Genomic DNA, 25000 nt, shown 5'->3' on the forward strand with positions numbered 1-25000 from the left:
TGTATGTTGCTTACTTTGCCATTTTATTGTTTATGTTTATTTGCTTGTTTGCTTACTTGTCGATTGTTTGCTGGTTCGTTCGTTTACTTTGTTTATTTGTCATGTTGCTTTACTTGTTTATCATTTATTAGATATTTGTATTAGAAGTAAGGACCGGTTGTAAGAAAAGGCGTCGCCTTAAACCTCTATCCTTGAAAAATAAAGTTCCATCATCATCATCATCTCTCTCTCTCTCTCTCTCTCTCGTTCTCTCGTTCTCTCTCTTTCTCTTTCTCTCTCTCTCTCTCTCTCTCTCTCTCTCTCTCTCTCTCTCTCTCTCTCTCTCTCTCTCTCTCTCTCTCTCTCCCTCTCTCTCTCTCTCTCTCTCTCATGTCCTTTACTTTCTCCACTATCTGGCTCCTGTCTGTCACCACTTCCAAGTGTTTCGCTACTAGTGCGTTGTAACCACAAAGCCACATCCTTTCCCGCAAGCTACCGCACCAATATCCTAGCTGCACAGGGATTCGAACCACAGGGGGATGCTTAGTGCTACAAGACGTGTGACCGCTTATCATGGACATTCTAAGACTGTCGTCTGTCGCTAATGTCGAGCAGACTCATAGATAGATAGGTTACTAACTTTTCTTGGCCAACAACTATGAACACAGGCCATACAGTCTGATGCCAAGGTAAAACGTTGAATTATATGTGTGACCATACTAACGTGAACCTGATATCACGCTGAAAATAGATCCGGTGTTTGAGGGTTGTTTTTGAGGGTCTGCACCGATTGACCCAAAGGGGCGATAAAATGAAGGTTCACAATAGTTACCTGACAAATACAAATTATCGGTGTCTGGTTTGACTAAACGTTGGAGCATATGACGCACCTGCGTTCTTTAATCACGTTGGAACAGAAGTCATATTGTTTTGATCTGTTGTTGTTGTTGTTGTTGTTGTTGTTGTTGTTGTTGTTGTTGTTGTTCTTCTTCTTCTTCTTCTTCTTCTCCTCCTCGTTTTGAAGTCTTGTTTTATTTATGTTGCAGCAGTGGTAGATGTATTCATGACCAAGGCATGTTGTTGTTGCTTCCTCAGTTAGCGTGCATACACGTACTACAAGTTATTTTTCTTCAACAATATTTAAACATTGATGCATTACGAAACTTGTGTTAGCTTTGTATGTTATCCTTGTAGACACGGAATGCTATTTGTTTTTAAATCTGCAAGTAGTCTTAAGTCGAGCGTGTAGGTGGGCAAAGCTTTGCAGTTGAGATTCATAAGTGTTTCGTGAGGTGTTTATTTCATTTCTGAGTTTGTCTCAAAGTCTTTTAGAATTAATAAATCTGGCATTTTTCATTCTAAATCCCTATGATAGATTTTATTTGGAAAGTTCTCTTGTATTATTATGTGTGTGTTTATTTTACATAACAAACATCTTGCACAGTAACTAGAAGCAAAGCACATCACATTGGTGATAACCAAGGCATGAGACGAACTGGTGACTCAAAAATCAAGAATCACAGATTTTACTGTCTTTTTAAAACCAAGGAAAATTGCCTGGCAGTGTCAGACGGTTTAAAACACAAGAAAACGCATCTCATTTACTAACAGTTTAAAATTTCACTAAAAAAGATACAAAACTTTGTGTGTGTGTGTGTGTGTGTGTGTGTGTGTGTGTGTGTGTGTGTGTGTGTGTGTGTGTGTGTGCTATATTTGCAATTACATTGTACATATATATCTGTGACTGTTTGCAATATTTTCTCCCTTGGTACACGCCTATGACTGCCCCTAAGTGTCAGCACATTTTGAGGAAAAAAGTGTTTGCTAAAGGCAGATAATTTGAAGCTATTTTAATTAAAACAGTAACATTGCATAGTGTTATCCTCCAAAATAAAGGTCTCTTCCAGTTTTATCTATCTACTTTTCTTGATTGCACTGCTTTGAACTGGGAGTCTTTTAGTTTACCAGAGTTTTTCACAAATACAATTGAAGGGAGGCAATAAATATGATAAACACTGAGAAGGAAACTGTGCACATTCAATGAAGTATGTTCTCTTTTCTTCTTTTTTATTAATTTAAAAAGTTATGGTAGCCCCAACAATGTGCAAGTTTGTCTTGTGTCCTGAGAGCTTCAGCACTAAATGCCTTGCTGATTCGGAGAGTTTAAGCGAGTTTCAATTGTAATTGACTTTATATTCAAATCACAATCCTCAGCAATTCATTGTAAGATTGTGTGGCCGAGTGGTAACGCACTTGCGCTCGGAAGCGAGAGGTTGCGAGAGGTTGCGAGTTCGACCCTGGGCGTTAGCAATTGTCTCCCCCCTTTCCTAACCTAGGTGGTGGGTTCAAGTGCTAGTCTTTTGGATGAGACGAAAAACCGAGGTCCCTTCGTGTACACCACATTGGGGTGTGCACGTTAAAGATCCCACGATTGACAAAAGGGTCTTTCCTGGAAAAATTGTATAGGCATAGATAAAAATGTCCACCAAAATACCCGTGTGACTTGGAATAATAGGCCGTGAAAAGTAGGATATGCGCCGAAATGGCTGCGATCTGCTGGCCGATGTGAATGCGTGATGTATTGTGTAAAAAAAATTCCATCTCACACGGCATAAATAAATCCCTGCGCCTTGAATATGTGCGCGATATAAATTGCATTAAAAACAAAAATTTAAATAAAAAAAATCCCTGCGCTTAGAACTGTACCCACGGAATACGCGCGATATAAGCCTCATATTGATTGATTGATTGAAGATTTAAAGGCAAAACCCCGAGGACAAATGATAAACCTTAGATTTTGAGAACGCAGCTTTGTCGACGGCACACGGCATGAACATGTAAGGAGAGAGCGAGAGAGAAATAGGGGGAGACAGAGTGAAAAAGAGAGAGGAGTCAGACAGACAGAAAGACAGAGCGAGAGAGAGAGAGAGAGAGAGAGAGAGAGAGAGAGAGAGAGAGAGAGAGAGAGAGAGAGAGAGAGAGAGACAGAGAGAGAGACAGAGAGAGGAAGAAAGAGAGAGAAAGAGAGAGAGAGAGAGACAGAGGAAGAGAAAGAGAGAGAGAGACAGAGGAAGAGAGAGAGAGAGAGAGAGAGGAAGAAAGAGAGAGAGAGAGAGAAAGAAATATGTATAGAGAGAGAGACAGAGAGACAGACAGACAGACAGAGAAAGACAGACAGACAGACAGACAGACAGAGAAAGACAGACAGACAGACAGACAGACAGACAGACAGACAGACAGAGACAGAGTCTTTGTTCAATTTGTTGTGTGTGCCCGTTACATTGTGCAGTTGTATTTGTTTCTTTATTAAGCATCTATTGTTTTGTTTTACTGTTGTAGGCTATTTGGTTTCTTTTTTTAATCACCACAAATAACATCACACTCAGATCAAGGACACAACGACGGTGACGGTGACAGTTATATCTTTCTCTTTGACAGGTGCACAACATGACGGACTTTCTGTAAATACCGTAAAGTATCCTGTAAGCGCCCATCCACCCTTAGTTCTTGCACACCAACTTTTCCACCAAACGCGAAACGGTGATGGCAATTCACTCAGTGCTACATCCTGTCGGGGGCAGTTCCTTGTTAAAATGGATATACATGTATTTGGTTCAAACACTTTTTTGTTAATTCAAGAATTTCGAATAACAATACGGCATACATGCATGAAATCAAAGGAGCGGAACGATCTATAGTTTTGGACGTGCTCTTAAAATCAGTATAAGGTCAGATTTGGCGGACAATTACACTGTACAAAGCTTGAAACATGGATAGATTTGGTCGCTTGGACTGAACATGTTTTAACGGGTGTGTCTCTGTATATACTATGCTATTACTTGATACTATGCCCTGTTCACATTATTTGGGGAAAAGTAAAGGGTGTGGGTTTCCTAAATATTTGGCGGTTACAGGGTACCTTACGACAAGGTTACATCAAATCGCGCACGTGAAAAGCAAGTGACAAGGAAGTCCTGTTTTTCTTGAATTCGTTCAGCAGCGGCAATCAGTTTGTGTTTCTCGATCAATGTCGTGACTGCCAGCTTCTGAAACACAGACACGGAAGTGTTGTAGAAACAAAGGATGATGGGCATGCGACTTTCTCTCTGTCTGCCATCTCTGAATTTTTCTGTCAGAGAACTAACAACACAAAAAGCCCCCTCAAAAAGATCAGGTGTTGGGTTTTTCCTCTTCTATATTTGTGTGTGTGGTGTGTGTGTGTGTGTGGTGTGTGTGTGTGTGTGTGTGTTTATAAAATGCTTATGGAATTTTTATAAAACCAATAACTACCTTTTCTTTATGTGTGAGTGTGTGTGTGTGTGTGTGCGTGTGTGTGTGTGAGAATTGCGTGCGTGCGAGCATGTGTGTGTGTGTTTGCGTGTGTGTGTGTGTGTGTGGTGTGTGTGTGTGGTGTGTTTGCATGTGTGTGTGTGTGTGGTGTGTGTGTGTGGTGTGTTTGCGTGTGTGTGTGGTGTGTTTGCGTGTGTGTGTGGTGTGTGTGTGTGTGGTGTGTGTGTGTGTGTGCTTGCGTGCGTGCGCGTGTGCGAGTACCTTAGCGACGACCAGGTAGCGGAGGAGGGGTGTTGTATGGTGGCGGGGTGGGCTGGTTAGGGCTTCCTCCTGAAATATGTATCACAAACTAATCACAACCACATATGTTATCATTTCCACACACATCCCCCATTGTTTGTTTGTACCTGAGCTCAGAGGAAAGGTTGAGCAAGTAAGCATGCAATCACTCACTCAGTCACTCAGTCACTCGAAAAATGAATAAGTCAATTAATCTAATAAAGAAATAATTGAAGCACTATTCTTTATCATTTCTAACAGGGCTGTTATGTACTCACCTGACATCTGTTGAATAATGTTTAAAAAATTAATGATTATGATTCAGTTAATAACAGTAGTGTCGCAATGTAGGCTAATAAAGAAAGTATGATGTGAAAACTAGATTTTCTTTAGGTCAAAAATATAAACTGGACAATGCCATACATACACAGACATAGTGACAGTAATGCACATACAACGAAGTCACAGTGACACACACACACACACACACACTCACACGCACGCACGCACGCACCCCCTCTCTCTCTCTTATCTCTCCCTCGTTCTGTCGCTTCCTCTCTCTGTCTGTCCGTCAGTCTCTCTTTCTATCTCATGGTGATGCGTCAGTCGCTCACGGAGACAAATAGCGGTCGATGATCAAAAGAACACAAGACCCCTTTGAATTGAAAGATTTATTTGGCATTCTAAGGACTCCACGAGAATACTGACTAGTAGGTCTTTTACTCACACACGTGTGCCAGTACCAGTATTTATTATTCAATACCAGTTGACATCTCAAAACGCTTGTGGATATCACTAGCTTTGTTAGTCAGCATTCGTAATACAAGGTTCTCAAAAAAAGTACTGTCAAGTGCTGTCAATTATGTCTACAAAGTGTGTGTGTCTGTGTGTGTGTGTGTGTGTGTGTGTGTGTGTCTGCCTGTATGCATATGTATATGCGTGCGTGTATGAGTTCTAAACACCCTTCTCTACAAAGAAAGCAGGCAAAGCACGGATTTCATCAAAGATCTCAAAACCAGGGATGGATCGATGATTTGTGCTTGCAGCTCCTCTTGTCTACTTTCGGGCCGGGAGGGGCGGTGGGGTGGGGAAGTGTCCAACGGGAGGGGGTGTGAGGGGGTGCATTCCTCCGCCTGGTGCCGTGCTGGCTGCTGGCCCGCTACCACCTGCAAGGTAACACATACAGCATGTTAAACAGTAGCAAACCATATTTGGTTTAAACAAAATGTTGCTGAAGTTCACAACGTGTTTACGAAGACCTGACAAAGTTAATACCTGTAGTGAAAGCTCAAACAATGTTGCTGAATATTGCATGGCGGGATGTAGGTTGAGAAATGTGAACTTCAAAATATGAAAACTGTTCAACATATCAAAATTAGCGGAAGCTATATATATATAGCTATTCTGATGAACACTGACGTGGGGGAATTCGGGGGCTGTGATTGGATGGTCTCTTTCGATCATCAAAGCATAATGCGGCGGAAGTCGGCCATTTTACTCAATATCCAAAAGCATATTGTCGATAACAAAGACGCATGGTTCCGGTTTCTTCCACGTGTATAAAGTACACGCATACCTCGCCAGGTTTGTTTCTGTGACTAGTCGACAGACGATGCCATTTGCTTTGTGTGTGTTTTTGTTGTTGCTTACTGTACATGACATACATTACGTGTAAAATCCAGTTCTTTAACAGGCAACAAACCTTGCACATTTCCAGAAGCTGCTATCTCATCTGAAGCGACCTATCTCTGATTCTAGCAGACGATCTCTCCAATGTTTAACACAAAATCAGCAAACTCTTCTGTCACATAGAACGTCCGTTGGATAGTGCAATGTTGGAATGAAGTTACAGGTCTGAAACATTTAGTCGTTTCTTCCGAGACAATCCTTGTTCTCTTATCATCTACAGATTTACCGCAGTCTTCACCACGCGAATTCCCAACAGAAGTCAGACTTTCGAACATGCAATATAGGGGAAGGGAGGGCAAGTCGACCCCCTCGGGTATGTCGTCCCCCCTCGATTTTGAGAACATGACACTGCAGGGGTGATTATCATCGATTTCATAAGCCAGAGTTACCCAACCTGAATCAGTTGAAGAAAAAAAAATGTCGAAAAAAACGGGCCCAGCAAAGCGGTAAGTCTTTGTCAATTTTGATGGTTTCCACTCTAAAATTGTTGCACGAAAAAACAACACAGTCAGTGCATGGGAGCCGCTGATTCGTATAATGCACCAGATCTGCAAAAAAGCTATGGCTTTCATAACAACTAGTCGAAAGTTATAGATCTCAGGCTATCCCAGGAGCAATGGTAAATAGCAATGTTCAGCGAGTACCATGATCGGGTAATTCGTCCCCCCCTTTGTCGTGTAACTCGACCCGGGTCACAATACCCGACTATGGGTCCATATCACTCTCTCGTCTGTGTAGACTCTTTCATCTCAAAGATGGACTGTTATAATGCACACTCTTTTATGTTATTATTTATTTTTAACAGCCAAATTGACGTATTGTTGATTTAAATTAAGTGCACGCGCGTGTGTATGTGTAGGTGCAAGGTTATCACTATGCGGTGTGTGTGTGTATGTGGGTGTGCGAGTGGGTGTGTGTGTGTGTGTGAGTGCATGAGAGACAGAGAGAGAGAGAGAGACAGAGAGAGAGACAGAGACAGAGAGAGAGAGAGAGGAGGGGGTGCGCTTTCCCGTCATTGGAAGTGCGCGTATACTAGTAGGCCTATTAAACTATTTCACGTTCACGCAACCTGAAAAGGGCGACACAAATCAATTACAAGTCCAATTTGTAAATATATTTTCCCATTTGCTTCGCTTTGAACCAGAGCAACTAATAAGTATAGATGTTTGAACATCTATCCCTTCAAATACTCACCCTCCCTGCATAGCCAAGACGTCGATCGACTTCTGACGTAGGCCGACTCATTATGACGTCATTCTCACTTCCGATTAACAAAACTGACACAGAAAAGTTACTTCAGTCAATTTTATATGTCGAGGTGATGCTATTGGGTAATATGAACAACCTTTTCCACCTGGACGAATTACCCGCCCCCCATGGACGAGTTGCCCTCCATGGAGGGCAAGTCGTCCATGCTTCAGGATTTTTTTCTTTTATATTTTATTTAAAAACCGTGCCAGTTGGATCGTTCATATTCCACACAACGCTTACACGAAAGAGAACACACCAGGTTTTACAACAAAAACAATATTTTTTTTTTAAAAGACGAGAGGTATAAGCTGCATTCGTTAGAGGGGTCGACTTGCCCTCCCTTCCCCTACGTAGGCAAGCATGATACGTCATGACGTCATATGATTCCTAGCATATTGACGTAATGCTAAACATCCGGTTATCTCGAGTTTTCTCCGTTATACATGTCCGTGGGTTTTTCAATGTTCGGTTATTTCCGTGGCTTCATGCGCAAAGGGAACCGTCGTCTGCATTCAACGACATGGACCATTCTGGTACTTGTTGCTGACAAAAACATGATTTTAACACAGAATTTAATGTCAGAATAGCTATATAAATGCTATTGTGTTTTCATCGTAGCAATAGGGTCCGATATTTAGACGCGAACAAATATAATGCGACTCGTCTTCGACTCGTCGGCATTATACTTGTCTCGTCTAAATATCGGGCCCTATTGCTACGCTGAAAACACAATAGCTGGTAATATTGATTTACGCTTTCTAGCGTAAGGCTGAGCAGTTGAATAGGTTACACATTATCTGATATACAGAGGAGTGAGTATGCATACGGGGAGACAAAGAAACAGGTCGATGTAAACCCACGTACACCCCACCCCCCAACACACACGTTCAAACACACACACACACACACACACACACACACACACACGCACACACACACACGCACACACACACACACGAACACACGAACACACACACACACACACACACACGAACACATACACAGACAAACAGAGACACACACAGACACTGACACACACACATACACACATGCACGCACACACACATGCACGCACGCACGCACATACACTCGCACTCCTACACCCCCCCCCCCCCCACACACACACACACGTTCAAACACACACACACATACTCACACACACACACACACACACACACACACACACACACACACACACACACTCACACACACACACACACACACACACACACCTCCCCCTGCACACATACACTTACAAACACACTGACAAACACGCGTCTAGCAGAAGTTTCACGAAAAGTTGAATTGAAATATCACTTACCGGATGGAAGCAAGTCGCAAGCGTAGCAAAATATAAACAAAAAAAGCTTGGCAGAACCAGGTCGTGCTTTGTGACGGTCGCAAGCGAAGCAATGTTTGCAAAATTGAAGCAAAATTGGTGCAGATGCAGAAGTAAAGCAAAACGCAAGCTGTTGTGCGCATTTTCGATGTAAACTTAGCACGGAAGATGAAAAGCCGTTGTCTAAACGTGTAAATCTGCTGGTAGCAATAACAGAGCACGTGGATGCGGATGTTTGTTATACGTTAGTCTATTTAAAAAACACCTCACACATTCTCAAGGAGCATATTTATTATATTTAAAACCCTCAACAGCAATAAGACGTATTCCGTACGTTAAAGCGACACCATGGGTGCTTTTCATGTTTTTTTCATTAAATATCACTGGCAGTCAGTGGGTCAATATGAATGTCCAGACCAGTGGGTCAGTCAATATGAATGTCCAGACCGGTGGGTCAGTCAATATGAATGTCCAGACCAGTGGGTCAGTCAATATGAATGTCCAGACCAGTGGGTCAGTCAATATGAATGTCCAGACCAGTGGGTCAGTCAATATGAATGTCCAGACCGGTGGGTCAGTCAATATGAATGTCCAGAGCAGTGGGTCAGTCAATATGAATGTCCAGACCAGTGGGTCAGTCAATATGAATGTCCAGCCAAAATGTGCAATGCGTTTACATGATCCTTCAAGTCTTTGTTCGAAACAGCTGCATAAAGGGAGGTAACATCATGAGTTTAAGGACATCTTTGTTCGAAACAGCTGCATAAAGGGAGGTAATATCACGAGTTTAAGGACATCTTTGTTCGAAACAGCTGCATAAAGGGAGGTAATATCATGAGTTTAAGGACATCTTTGTTCTTTTCGGTGTAAATTTGTCCATCGTGTAAATCATGAATGATCCGCTAAGGCTTTACATTGGATCGGAAGTTATTTTCATTGTCGGAGTGTATACAGGGAGATAATCCAGGGAGATAATACACTGGGAGTGCGTACAGCCACTGCGTTTGAGAAAATATACTAATCTCGCTGTGCACAGACCACAGTCAGGCAAGGACAGGAATGAATCTTTAGGATGACGTGACAACTACCCGATAGTTAGCGTGTACTAAATATTAGTGATACAGGTAAGCCAATTTTAAACTGTGGCAGACAATAAACAATAAGTCGCGTAAGGCGAAATTACAACATTTAGTCAAGCTGTCGAACTAACAGAATGAAACTGAACTCACTGCATTTTTACAGCAAGAGCGTATACTCGTAGCATCGTCAGTCCACCGCTCGATGCACAGGCAGTGAAATTGACAAGAAGAGCGGGGTAGTAGTTGCGCTGAGAAGGATAGCACGCTTTTCTTTATCTCTATTCTTTTTAACTTTCTGAGCGTGTTTTTAATCCAAACATATCACATCTATATGTTTTTGGAATCAGGAACCCACAAGGATGAAGATGAAATTGTTTTTAAATCGATTTCGGAAATTTTATTTTAATAATAATTTTTATATTTTTAATTTTCAGAGCTTCTTTTTAATCCGAATATAACATATTTATATGTTTTTGGAATCAGAAAATGATGAAAAATAAGATAAACGTAAAGTTGGATCGCTTTAAAAAAAATTTTTTTTTTTTTACAATTTTCAGATTTTTAATGACCAAAGTCATTAATTAATTTTTAAGCCACCAAGCTGAAATGCAATACCGAAGTCCGGCCTTTGTCGAAGATTGCTTGGCCAAAATTTCAATCAATTTGATTGAAAAATGAGGGTGTGATAGTGCCGCCTCAACTTTTACAAAAAGCCGGATATGACGTCATCAAAGGTATTTATCGAAAAAAAGAAAAAAACGTCCGGGGATATCATTCCCAGGAACTCTCATGTCAAATTTCATAAAGATCGGTCCAGTAGTTTGGTCTGAATCGCTCTACACACACACACAGACAGACAGACAGACAGACAGACAGACAGACACACACACACACACACACACACACATACACCACAACCCTCGTCTCGATTCCCCCCTCTACGTTAAAACATTTAGTCAAAACTTGACTAAATGTAAAAAGCAGCAAACATAAGACTTAAGAGGGCAATAAGGAGACAGGCAAACAGCAAAGCGACGAAGTAGCCACTAGTTTACGTACAACAAAAATTCGCGATAAAAGAAAGCCAATTTTAAGCTCGGGTAGAATGTGGGACTGTGGTAAAAAAGAAATCAAAACTTGACTTAATGTAAAACGCGGCAAACAAAGGACTCCAGAGAGCAATATATAAGACCGGCCAACAAAACAGCAGCGAGGATTTCGTGATCAACCACAAGCTTAGCTACCAGCACAGAAGTTGCAGAACTTCCGGCAGTTCTTCTCGGCCCAGATGCGGTACTGATCATTGGTGCACAAGTCCTTATCGTAGCCGCTACAGTTGGGCCTGGTGTCCTGACACGGTGGCGCAGTGGTGGGCAGTCCTGACACCACCAACAGCCCCGGATGTTACACAGTTGGGAAATGAAAAGACAAAAGACAGAGAGTAGAGTCATGCAACAAGAAGACAGGAAGGGGGGGGGGGGGTGGATGTGGGTGAAGTTGGAGAAGGGGGGGGGGGGATATATATTTGAGGTCCCAGGAGCCTCGTCATGGTGTTCAACCTGTCCCCGACTTGTGCTCATGCAACAGAAAGAGGGAAAGGGGGAGGGGTGGAGGTGGGGTGGGGGAGGAGCCCGGCACGGGGACAAGACTCAAAGTGGGAGACAGTCAGTTCCCGGAGTGTCAGTTGAAGTACCAAAGCCCACGAGACTGAAAGTGGGAGACAGTCAGTTCCCGGAGTGTCAGTTGAAGTACCAAAGCCCACGAGACTGAAAGTGGGAGACAGTCAGTTCCCGGAGTGTCAGTTGAAGTACCAAAGCCCACGAGACTGAAAGTGGGAGACAGTCAGTTCCCGGAGTGTCAGTTGAAGTACCAAAGCCCACGAGACTGAAAGTGGGAGACAGTCAGTTCTCGGAGTGTCAGTTGAAGTACCAAAGCCCACGAGACTGAAAGTGGGAGACGGTCAGTTCTCGGAGTGTCAGTTGAAGTACCAAAGCCCACGAGTCGTGGAAGAATCGGAGCCAGGCACCAAACTCGAAACAAAGAAGAGCAAAAAGAGTGTTGACGAAACACTGCAGAAAACGGACCACCATCCACAGCACCACAGACAGGAGTTTGTCGACCCTGGCTATTGAAAACAGAAGAAAAATGTCAAGTCTGGGGGGGGGGGGGGGGGGGGGGAGAAGGAGGGCAGACAGCTAGGTGGGGAGTGGGGGCAGGGCGTGCCCAAGGTCAAGGTTACCGGAACATCTCCCGCAGTACTGCGCGCAGTTATCGTCCACCCAGATCTTATAAGCCGCGTTGTTGCACATGTCTTTCGCGTACATGGCGCAGTTGGGCCGCGCGTCCAGGCACGGTTTAGCAGTCGTGGGGGCGCCTGCAATGAAACAGAGGCTCCCAGGACGTTACACATGCTGAGCAGTTAGGCCGCGTATCCAGACACGGTTTAGCAGTCGTGGGGGCGCCTGCAATGAAACAGATATCGAGGCTCCCAGGACGTTACACATGCTGAGCAGTTAGGCCGCGTATCCAGACACGGTTTAGCAGTCGTGGGGGCGCCTGCAATGAAACATAGGCTCCCAAGACGTTACACATGTCTGTACGGAGGAGTCTTTCAGATGCCTCGGAGTTCTGCGGAACGTCGGCTGCACACAAAATATTAACAGCTCCTCTGCAGAAAGAGCACTGTCACATTATAATTCTTGCCACTCTGCGTGTGTGTGTGTGTGTGTGTGTGTGTGTGTGTGTGTGTGTGTGTGTGTGTGTGTGTGTGTGTGGGTGTGTGTGTGTGTGTGTGTGTTTGTGTGTGTGTTTGTGTGTGTTGTGCGTGCATGTGTGTTTGTGTGTGTGTATGTGTGTGTGTGTGTGTGTGTGTCTGAGTGTGTGTGTGTGTGAGTGTGCGTGTTTGTGTGCGTGTTAGTGTGTGCGTGTTAGTGTGTGTGTATGTGTGTACAAGAACAAGAACAAGAACAAGAACAAATGTTTATTGTCCTCAAACCAAAGGCCCCTTTGTTGACCCAACAGAAGGGCAGGGGAGACAATCGGCCAGCAGTGCCCTGCTGTGCTATAATTTGATGCTAAACTTTTTCATGTTTTTTGTAAATTAAAATATGTTTTGGAAAATTGATTTTGAAATTGCTATGATTTTTCACAAAAGTTAAAATCATAAAAAGCTTTAATTTAATTCAATAACATTTAACTTTACGTGGACCTTAACTGCAAACAGCTGGTGTGGACATTTAATTTGTTTGAGTGACTGATAAGAATGGAACGAGCGGATGAGTGCGCGTGCAGTACAGCTCTGATGGACAGTAACCAGCTGTAATTCAGTTTGTTAGCACATGCACTTACACAAAGGTTATTGACACATTGCTATGAATTCTAAAGCATTCTGCGACAAATCTTCCGAGACATATTTGAACATCTTTGTCCATAAATATTTCACTTGGTTTATAATTAATATAATCTACATCAATATTAGTCACGTCTTTTTTAAACTTTTCTCTACTTTCATGGAATTTTACGCATTCATCCAGAAGATGATATTCATCTTCAACAATGTTACATATCATACACAAACGATTTTCTCTTTGGATGTTATGATGTCTTCCAGTTTCTATTTTTAGAATTTATTGTGTATGTATGTGCGTGTGTGTGTGTGTGTGTATGTGTGTGTGTGTGTGTATGTGTGTGTGCGTGTGTGTGTGTGTGTGTGTGTGTGTGTGTGTGTGTGTGTGTGTGTGTGTGTGTGTGTGTGTGTGTGTGTGGTAACACTAATACGTACACTGACCACACTTTGGCAGGAAGACATCACTTATCAGCAACGCCATACACATTATCACACTGACCACGGCAAATTTGTCGCCGTCATTAATTGGAAGAAAAAAATATACCCATCCCAGATCTAGATACTCCTGGCAGACTTGATTAGACTCAAAGACAGCACCCCTACCACCTCTCATTACCACCCACTCCCTTTCTACCAACATCCTCATTACCACCCACTCCCTTTCTACCAACATCCTCATTACCACCCCCAGCCCGCACAGTCCAGTCCTACATCCGGCCCGTAACATATCACATCACATATTGTAGTCATCATCATGACAAACAAACATGTTGTTAATGGTTGAGCAGTACTCCGGGTACTTATCAAAGTAAATTGATCTTTCCTTGGTATGTGATGATCGTGAGATGAGTTTCTAATTACAGTTATTGATCACATTATATGCAAGTCTTATATCGCGCGCGTATCTCCAGACTCGGACTCAAGGCGCAGGGATCTATTTATGCCGTGTGAGATGGAATTTTTTACACAATACATCACGCATTCACATCGACCAGCAGATCGCAGCCATTTCGGCGCATATCCTACTTTTCACGGCCTATTATTCCAAGTCACACGGGTATTTTGGTGGACATTTTTGTTATCTATGCCTATACAATTTTGCCAGGAAAGACCCTTTTGTCAATCGTGGGATCTTTAACGTGCACACCCCAATGTAGTGTACACGACAAAACATGTACTACATGACTCTATATATCGTATATAGCAAGGTGATTATGGTGTAGGGCGCTCGGGAAGATAATTATGTAATTGCTTCGTCATCAACCCAAACGATGCGACACCGAATGATTGTTCATTTCTTCTTCTTTTTCTTCTTCTTCTTCTTCTTCTTCTTCCTCGTTTGCTTCTTCAGACGTCCATTCCTGTGGCATGTACGACAATCGCCATCATCTTCAGAGCCGCCGGTCGTCCGTCTTTCATCGTCCTGCAGCGGGCAGTCCGGGGGTGTGCGGCATGGATGCAGTGTTACAAGGACACTTCTATGATTGTCCTATCTCCAGTGTTGTATAAATTAGATTGCATTCAGTTGTGTCCCGTTCGTAGCTAAGAAATATTGAAAATATTTGTGCTGTCTTACCTCTGCAGAAACCGCAGAAGTTGGGGCAGTTGTCTTTGGCCCACAGCTCAAAGCTACCGTTGCAGGCTGACTTGGTGTACAGGCGGCAGTCCAGCTTGTCTACACACTCTGAACAGAAAAACCACCACCACTTAACATCAGTAAGCACAAGAACAGACACAACCAAACCACCACCACTTAACATCAGTAAGCACAAGAACAGACACAACCAAACCACCACCACTTACACCCCGAGCTACCTCGTGGCCGTATTCCCAAAGAACAAAACATGTACTACGCTTTGCCTCTCATTAATTCGGGGGAGGTGGGAGGGGGGGGGGGGCGGGAGGGGTCGACTTCGCGAAGACTTCTTCATAAAGCTGGCTACACAAAGATGTGGCACTTCATTTTCGGCAAATTCGACTTTGGACTCAATTCAGGACATCCTTCATAACTGTCAGCTATAAAATCTTTGCATGTTTATCAAAAGTTACATTGATACGGATCCTTATCATGTTTCCGCGCGTGGTTAAAGTTCTGTTCCCTGGGAACACAATGTCAAGGAACTTGGGCTTTAACACCAGTGATAACGGGAACAGACACATTATTTCTGCTCATGAGCATTTCTGCCGACACAGAATAAACACAATGAAAATATTCACATCGGAGCCACGATTAGCCGCCGATTGCTTGTTAATCACTGGACGTGTATGTGTTCGCAAAGCACGTGTGTTTTCCTAAACTCACGTGACATCAAGCCAAACCCACGTGACCTCAATCAAAACGTTGTGAGCGATCACTACGGGCCAGCGATCATTGCCGCAACAAATCGTGAACTCCGATCAACTCGTGAACGCTGATTTTTGAAAGAGAGGGGCATCATATTGAGCGCACGCTGCAAACACTTCAGAGTTAGTTGTTCGTCCCGATCACAGGTAAAAGCCGATCGGAAGCGTGGTACTTGCTTCGCCTCGTTTTGAAAAGCTTGACCCCGTAAAAGGGGCTCTTACTCTACCAAACCGCTGACAGTTCTGACAAGAGTTATTTCCCAACATCGTGTATTCCCCAAGGACAATAAAATAGTATACAAAATACCTCTCCCCCCCCCCCCCCAACCCTCCCCCCCCCCCCCCGAAATAAAAAATAAAAATAAAGTAATTATGGTATCAGAAATAGAGAAATCTTGTCGATTCCACGACATGCAAATTCCTTCTCAATGCGCAATACGGCATTGCGTAATGGTATCAGAACATGATTAATTCTGGCGATGTATTAATTGCCCTCACAATAGGTACACCAGTACTCACTTGATGGAGGGATTGTAGTGGTCAGCGCGTCCAGCTGGGCAAGAATCGAGGCTGAAAAACACACAGCTGTGGTCAGCACGATTATTCTCATCTTGCGACCACCCACCTGTTTTACAAACCACCTAGAGGTCCAAATAACCAGACACACGATGCGCGTTAAGTCATAGTTCAGGTGTCTAATATATACAGGCTGGAGCATCCAACTGTCTACACAAACAAACTGATTGTCAAAAGCAATCAAGCAAAAAATCAAACAAGCAACCAATCATCCAACACACATTAACTAACCAAACAACAAAACAACCAAATAAGCAAACAAACAAACGAACAAACAAAAAGCAAACCAAATTGACACAACCTGCAACACTTTGATTAAGACACTGCTTATCTACACAGGTGAGCAGGCCACACTGACACAGACAATGACGTTAGACATGCCTGCCACACTGACACTGACAATGACGTTAAACATGCAGGCCACACTGACACTGACAATGACGTTAGACATGCAGGCCACACTGACACAGACAATGACGTTAGACATGCAGGCCACACTGACACAGACAATGACGTTAGACATGCAGGCCACACTGACACTGACAATGACGTTAGACATGCAGGCCACACTGACACAGACAATGACGTTAGACATACATGCCACACTGACACAGACAATGACGTTAGACATGCAGGCCACACTGACACAGACAATGACGTTAGACATGCAGGCCACACTGACACAGACAATGACGTTAGACATGCAGGCCACACTGACACAGACGTTGACGTTAGACATGTAGGCTACACTGACACAGACAATGACGTTAGACATGCTGGCCACACTGACACAGACAATGACGTTAGACATGCAGCCCACACTAACGGCACAGACGTTGACGTTAGACATGCAGGCCACACTGAAACAGACGTTGACGTTAGACATGCAGACCACACTGACACAGACAATGACGTTAGACATGCAGGCCACACAGACACAGACAATGACGTTAGACATGCAGACCACACTGACACAGACAATGACGTTAGACATGCAGGCCACACTGACACAGACAATGACGTTAGACATGCAGACCACACTGACACAGACAATGACGTTAGACATGCAGGCCACACAGACACAGACAATGACATTAGACATACATGCCACACTGACACAGACAATGACGTTAGACATGCAGGCCACACTGACACAGACAATGACGTTAGACATGCAGACCACACTGACACCGACAATGACGTTAGACATGCAGACCACACTGACACAGACGTTGACGTTAGACATGTAGGCTACACTGACACAGACGTTGACGTTAGACATGTTGGCCACTGACCAGAGCACAGGCGACAGGTGCGGCGACAGTTGGCCTTGGCCCAGCCCCCGTAGGCCGGGTCAGTGCACGCGCCGTTCTCGTAGCTCGCGCAGTTGTCCAGCACGTCGACACACGGAGGGGCAGTGGTTGGCAGTCCTGCACACAACACGGCCACGTATAAGGCCCCGTTCACACAGCTCTACGTCCTGCACACAACACGACCACGTCTAAGGCCCCGTTCACACAGCTCTACGTCCTGCACACAACACGACCACGTCTAAGGCCCCGTTCACACAGCTCTACGTCCTGCACACAACACGACCACGTCTAAGGCCCCGTTCACACAGCCCCGTTCACACAGCTCTACGTCCTTACCAAGACCACTCCGATCATCCCCGATCTAAAAAAAAGTTATCAACTCGGGGCATAGCGCTGTCAAAATCCAGCACTTTGGCAAATTTTAAAAAAAACTATCACGACTGTACTGCGCCACGACCCGGCTACGCTCGTTTTGTGCAGTTCACAATCAGCATGACGAGCGTGCAGCTTCCCGACCTAGCAGATCCCACCCCGACCAAACCACGCTCATGGAGATCTATCCTCCCACGTTTGGCCCACGGTTGGCCACGCTCTCGGCCACTTTTCCATCGTACCGTAGTAGAAGCGGTATCTATGTGTGAACGGAAACAGGTACCATCAACACTTTGGGAACAATCTGCAAGGGATAATTCACTGAACTAGGAAGACGATATTTCTGTCTGTCACGTCTTTCTTTCTTTCCGTGTATTACATATTTCCTTTCTGACTGTCTTTCTTGCTTCGTTCTGTGAAAGATAGGATACGTTAACTCACAAAATGTCTATATTTTGACGCCGAAAACAGGGCCAAGGTCAGACAGACAGAGCAGAGGGCTGGAGGTGTGTGTGTGTGTGTGTGTGGTGGGGGGGGGGGGGGGTCGTGGCCGGTCAAGGTGGGGGGGGAGGGGTACGGCTGAGATAGCGGGGGAGGGCTGGAAGATATGGGGGAGGGGTACGGCTGGGATAGCGGGGGAGGGCGGGAAGATATGGGGGAGGGGTACGGCTGGGATAGCGGGGGAGGGCGGGAAGATATGGGGGAGGGTACGGCTGGGATAGCGGGGGAGGGCGGGAAGATATGGGGGAGGGGTACGGCTGGGATAGCGGGGGAGGGCGGGAAGATATGGGGGAGGGGTACGGCTGGGATAGCGGGGGAGGGCGGGAAGATATGGGGGAGGGGTACGGCTGGGATAGCGGGGGAGGGCGGGAAGATATGGGGGAGGGGTACGGCTGGGATAGCGGGGGAGGGCGGGAAGATATGGGGGAGGGGTACGGCTGGGATAGCGGGGGAGGGCGGGAAGATATGGGGGAGGGGTACGGCTGGGATAGCGGGGGAGGGCGGGAAGATATGGGGGAGGGAAAGGAGCGCACGACAAAATTAAAACGCAAAAGCGATCAAAACATCTGCTGCATCACTCGTATTCTGGTAAAACTCAGCGTGATAGACGAAATCAATACTTGAACTCAAAGGAAAAATAATGATAATAACAGAAATAATTGAAAAATAAAGAAAACACGTGTAACCCAACCTGCAGCATACAAGCTTTACGACACTGTGCAAACTTGTCTCTCTTTTGGAACAGATGGTGACGTCATGACAACCCCTGCAGGCAATTACGTCTTGTCTTACATTCATATTATAGCCCACCTTACCTCACCCCCAGTCATCTCCGAGCTGTCTCTAATTCGGTCTGTCTGTGGTCTGTCTGTGGTCTGTTTGTCTGTCTGTGGTCTGTCTGTGGTCTGTCTGTCTGTTTGTCTGTCTGTCTGTCTGTCTGTGGTCTGTCTGTCTGTTTGTCTGTCTGTCTGTCTGTCTGTCTGTCTGTCTGTCTGTTTGTCTGTCTGTCTGTGTCTGTCTGTCAGTCTGTCTGTTTGTCTGTCTGTCTGTCTGTCTGTCTGTTTGTCTGTCTGTCTGTGGTCTGTCTGTCTGTTTCTCTGTCTGTGGTCTGTTTGTCTGTGGTCTGTCTGTGGTCTGTCTCTGTCTGTCTGTTTGTCTGTCTGTGGTCTGTCTGTCTGTCTGTTTCTCTGTCTGTGGTCTGTTTGTCTGTGGTCTGTTTGTCTGCCTGTTTGTCTGTCTGTGTTTGTCTGTAGTCTGTCTGTCTGTTTGTCTGTCTGTCTGTCTGTCTGTCTCTCTCTCTCTCTCTCTCTCTCTCTCTCTCTCTCTCTCTCTCTCTCTCTCTCTCTCTCTCTCTGATGACTTCGTGGTCTTTCTGACTTTTTTCCTGTATTTTCCGTTACTTAAAAGGAAAGTGAGACTGCATTGTGTTCAGATGTACAAGAAGGGAAAGTGGTCTTACCTTTAGCTTAAAGCTTGCATGGTACTAACGGTTTTTCATAACAAACTAGCTTTGTAAATAATATTCTACAATCCTGAAAATGGTTTTCACCTGTGCAGAATTTACAGGTGAGAGCGCAGTTGTCCTTGGCCCAGTCGGCATACTGCCCGCCACACGAGTCGGCACCAAACATCGCACAGTTGTCCAGCTTGTCTTTGCAATCTGCAGGTAAAAAATACATACAGTAAACAGTGGTGCCTGTTTAGAAATGATGTCATATGTATAATACTAGATGAATACCCGCTTCGCCGGGTAGCCGGCTTCGCCGGGAAGAAGTAGAGCCGAATACCCGGCTTCGCCGGGTACCCGGCTTCGCCGGGTGAGTGGCGCACCGTACGCCGGCTTCGCCGGGTACCCGGCTTGGCCGGGTGAGTGGCGCACCGTACGCGATTGACGCCACACGAAGGAAGGGAGATAAACGCGCAAAACACTGGAGAAGATAAGGAGCGTTGTGGACAGTGACCTTCTAAAAATAGTAACGGGAATATGGATTGAGCGTTGTGGACAGTGACCTTCTAAAAATAGTAACGGGAATATGGATTGACGCCACACGAAGGAAGGGAGATAAACGCAAAACACTGGAGAAGATAAGGAAGAGTTCCTGGGAATGGATCTGGGAAGATGAACAGAAAAACCAAAATCGGTTCAGCGCTGCGCGCTGAGAGCACGTGTTGAAAATTCTCATCAACCAGGTTGTGTCCGGGGTCTACCTGAATATGCCCACCAAATTTGAAGCAGATCCATCGAGAACTTTGGCCGTGCATCGCGAACACACACACACACACACACACACACACACACACACACACACACACACACACACACACACACACAAGTCGTATATATATATAGACTAGATGATTACCCGCTTCGCCGGGTACCGGCTTCGCCGGGAAGAAGTAGAGCCGAATACCAGGCTGCGCCCGGGACCCGGCTCTGCCGGGTGTACGCCGGCTTCGCCGGCGCACGAAGGAAAGGAGATAAACAGGCAATACACTGGAGACCTTCTAAAAATAGTAACGTGCAGTGACCTTCTAAAAATAGTAACGTAGTAACGGGAATATGGATTGACGCCACACGAAGGAAGGGAGATAAACGCAAAACACTGGAGAAGATAAGGAAGAGTTACTGGGAATGGTGAAATGAACAGAAAAACCAAAATCGGTTCAGCGCTGCGCGCTGAGAGCACGTGTTGAAATATCTCATCGATGAGGTTGTGTCCGGGGTGTAGCTGAATACGGTGTCCAAATTTGAAAAAGATCCACCGAGAACTTTGGCCGTGCATCGCGAACAGACAGACAGACAGACAGACAGACACTAGTCGTATATATATATAGATGCTAAAAATAAATGCCAATGACAAGGATTACAAAGAGCACAAAAGCGAGGTCACGTGATGTGTTGGCAGTCGCCATCTTAGGATTATACCAGACTCTTGTATTCGATGCCTGTTGCTGGAGTAATAAAACCTCGGTGGAATCCCTACCTATTGTGTAGTGTCGTCTGCGTAAGAGTGAACACACATACATTACCTGTAATGTAAGTGCGTCTCTCTAACCGCCACCACCCCCAACGACCCCACCGTCAGATTTCGTTTTGGTATTTGGTATTTGGTATCTTATTGTCCTTCGGGAATTCCAAAGGGAAATTTGGGCTGCTATCCCTGGGGATAGCGTGCAGCAACAGAATCGCGCTACCCATTATTATAAAAAAAAAATCCTGCATGCGTGTATTCTTTTTTTTCCGAGGCCTGAGACCTAAACTTGCTGTGATCTTGGCATCTTGTTCGTGCGCATGTGTGCACACGGGATGTTTGGACACCGAGGAGAATCTGCATACAGTTGTCTATATCATTGTCTCAAAACGAAAGTGATAAGAGTTGTCCGTCCCTGACATATCCCGCGGCGCTGTCGGCGGGTAGTTCCGGTTGTTTTGTTAACGTCCAAAATGGCTGAACGAGAGAAGAAGATAAGTGGTGGAGGGAAACGTTACTGTGTCTGCTGTTCAAACTACGTGGGCAAAGAAGTTGAAGGGCGGATTGTCATGCGGTTCCATTTTGCAAACACAAACCGGAACTACCTGCCGTTCCAGGGGCGCAACTCTGTCCGACTATAGCGTTAGTTTCGAGACAGTGCTATAGCAAATTAATTCCTTGCCGGACGTGGGGGTCGAACCATCGCCGATAAGATGACGTGTCAACATTGCCCCGAATTTACCCCAAGGAAGTGACGTCACATACTGAAAGAAGAGCAAACCTTTAAATATTCACTCAGTGGGAACGTGAACCGCATGGGCACGGGGGATAACCGGTCAAATGCCGAACAGAAGCCGAATGCCGCTCATGACACGTGTGAAGGCAAGTTTTGTCTGTTTTCTAGGTATTGTTTGATTTATGTCGGGATTTAAGGTAAGCTACTGATTCAGCGATGACTAAATGTGTTTCTCGATGCATAAAAAGTCAGGGAGCGATTGATATTTGCCCGTAAATATCCTTCAAAGCTGAAAATGTCCGCGATCGAGCACCGGAAATGGCTGCTCGATGGGTTTTGCAAGTAGAAATGTGCTTTATTTCACCAAATCAGCTCGTATTTGGTATGGGTACGGGATTCTAGAGGACGAAGGAGTCATAAGAGGTGCAAAGAAGTGCTATTTGGGAGTAGAATAAATCTTCCGAGACAGTAGACAAGAGAAGGTCATATTTGAGAGAGGAGCGCGTAGGCCGATTGTCTTTCCGACAAGCGAATGATACAGCAGATTAATCATTCGTTTTGACCAGAAACCAAGTCTCTAGTTTTTATGAATGAGTTTTTTAATTAAAACAATCACGAGAACTCTCTCGCTTAGCCTAATGGCTGTTCGATGGGTTTCGCAAGTAGAAATGTGCTTTATTTCACCAAATCAGCTCGTATTTGACATCGGTTTGGTATATATATATATTTTTTTTTTCTAATCCTACCGCGAACTGAATAGCAGACGCGGCACGACTGTTGCACCACACTTTGAAGTAATCCCACACTTTGAAGTAAATTACTTCAAAGTGTGTGGATGTGCCCCACACTTTGAAGTAAACCCATTTTTTTACTTCAAAGTGTGGGGGGATCTTCCCACACGTTGAAGTAAACTCAGTTTTTACTTCAAAGTGTGGGGGGATCTTCCCACACTTTGAAGTAACTTACTTCAAAGCGTGGGACTTTTGCATTGCCTGTTTGAGCCTGATGATTTTGTCAAAAAAATGGCAGTCTTTTGGATGAGTGAACAGAAAAAGTGAGCGAGCCAAGAAACATAGTGATGTTTGTTATCAGGCTTTAAAGGCATATGTACGCGCTCCCGTGTTTACAAAGTGTAGTTTGCCCATAATCGATGTCAAACGCACCATAAGACCATGTAATGACGATATGTCGCCATGCGCGGACCATATTCATGCATTACAGCTTGTTCTAGCCTCTGAAAAAGTGAGGATGTCAACAAAGACGCGGAGTTATTTCCCTTGCGTCAACGCTACCTCTGTTGGCAAATCTATAAATAGGACGATCTAGATCAAAATAAAAATTCAAATATCTCAACATTTAAGGGGTCCTAGACCACAATATCTTGCAGGGAACTTAATTTAGCATGTCTCCAGCTGTGGGTAAAGCAATTAGCGTGTATAGTCATCGAGTACATATGGCTTTAAGCAATGTCCCATTGTTGAGTGTGACGAAAACTCGTGATGACGATTTTAAAACATGTTGGGTCACGCATGGTCCAATCTTACATGGTCCAACCTTACATGGTCCAACATTACATGGTCCAACCTTACATGGTCCAATCTTACATGGTCCATATATATTATTGGACCATGTAAGATTGGACCATGTAAGATTGGACCATGTAAGATTGGACCATGTAAGGTTGGACCATGTAAGGTTGCACCATGTAAGGTTGGACCATGTAAGGTTGGACCATGTAATATTGGACCATGTAAGATTGGACCATGTAAGGTTGGACCATGTAAGATTGGACCATGTAAGGTTGGACATGGTAAGGTTAGACCATGTAAGGTTGGACCATGTAAGGTTGTCCATGTAAGGTTGGACCATGCAAGGTTGGACCATGCAAGGTTGGACCATGTAAGATTGGACCATGTAAGGTTGGACCATGTAAGATTGGACCATGTAAGATTGGACCATGCAAGGTTGGACCATGCAAGGTTGGACCATGTAAGATTGGACCATGTAAGGTTGGACCATGTAAGATTGGACCATGTAAGATTGGACCATGCACGATTGGACCATGTAAGGTTGGACCATGTAAGATTGGACCATGTAAGGTTGGACCATGTAAGGTTGGACCATGTAAGGTTGGACCATGTAAGGTTGGACCATGCGTGACCCAACATGTTTTAAAATCGTCACCACGAGTTTTCGTCATACTCAACAATGGGACATTGCTTAAAGGCATATGTACGCGCTCCCGTGTTTACAAAGTGTAGTTTGCCCATAATCGATGTCAAACGCACCATAAGACCATATAATGACGATATGTCACCATGCGCGGACCATAATACATGCATTACAGCTTGTTCTAGCCTCTGAAAAAGTGAGGATGTCAACAAAGCCGCGGTGTTAGCTCCCTTGCATCAACGTTACATGTGTTGCCAAATCTATAAATAGGACGATCCAGATCAAAATGAAAATTAACATATCTCAACATTGAAGGGGTCCTAGACCACAATATTTTGCAGGGAACTTAATTTAGCATGTCTCCAGCTGTTGGTAAAGCAATTAGCGTGTATAGTCATCGAGTACATATGCCTTTAAAGCCTGATAACAAACATCCCTATGTTTCTTGGCTCGCTCACTTTTTCTGTTCACTCATCCAAAAGACTTTGCCATTTTTTTGGACAAAATCATGAGGCTCAAACAGGCGATGCAAAAGTCCCACGCTTTGAAGTAAGTTACTTCAAAGTGTGGGAAGATCCCCCCACACTTTGAAGTAAAAACTGAGTTTACTTCAAAGTGTGGGAAGATCCCCCCACACTTTGAAGTAAAAAATGGGTTTACTTCAAAGTGTGGGGCACATCCCCACACTTTGAAGTAATTTACTTCAAAGTGTGGGATTACTTCAATCAATCAATCAATGAGGCTTATATCGCGCATATTCCGT

The 25000-nt window shown here is 44.7% G+C and overlaps 1 protein-coding gene across 1 annotated transcript in view; it reads right to left on the reverse strand.

The window, feature by feature from the left end:
* Positions 1–25000, reverse strand: part of LOC138983190 (uncharacterized) — a 41072-nt gene that overhangs the window by 13016 nt on the left and 3056 nt on the right. Inside the window, exons 2-10 of the mRNA XM_070356600.1 lie at positions 19907–20017; positions 17467–17601; positions 16115–16165; positions 14829–14936; positions 11151–11285; positions 5609–5714; positions 4827–4833; positions 4531–4599; positions 3929–4025 (exon numbers count right to left, since the gene is read on the reverse strand). Of these exons, the coding sequence (XP_070212701.1) occupies positions 3929–4025; positions 4531–4599; positions 4827–4833; positions 5609–5714; positions 11151–11285; positions 14829–14936; positions 16115–16165; positions 17467–17601; positions 19907–20017 (819 nt within the window). The remainder of the gene's footprint in view (positions 1–3928; positions 4026–4530; positions 4600–4826; positions 4834–5608; positions 5715–11150; positions 11286–14828; positions 14937–16114; positions 16166–17466; positions 17602–19906; positions 20018–25000) is intronic.

This window comes from Littorina saxatilis, linkage group LG12 (assembly GCF_037325665.1).
Source record: "Littorina saxatilis isolate snail1 linkage group LG12, US_GU_Lsax_2.0, whole genome shotgun sequence".
Lineage (NCBI taxonomy): Eukaryota > Metazoa > Mollusca > Gastropoda > Littorinimorpha > Littorinidae > Littorina > Littorina saxatilis.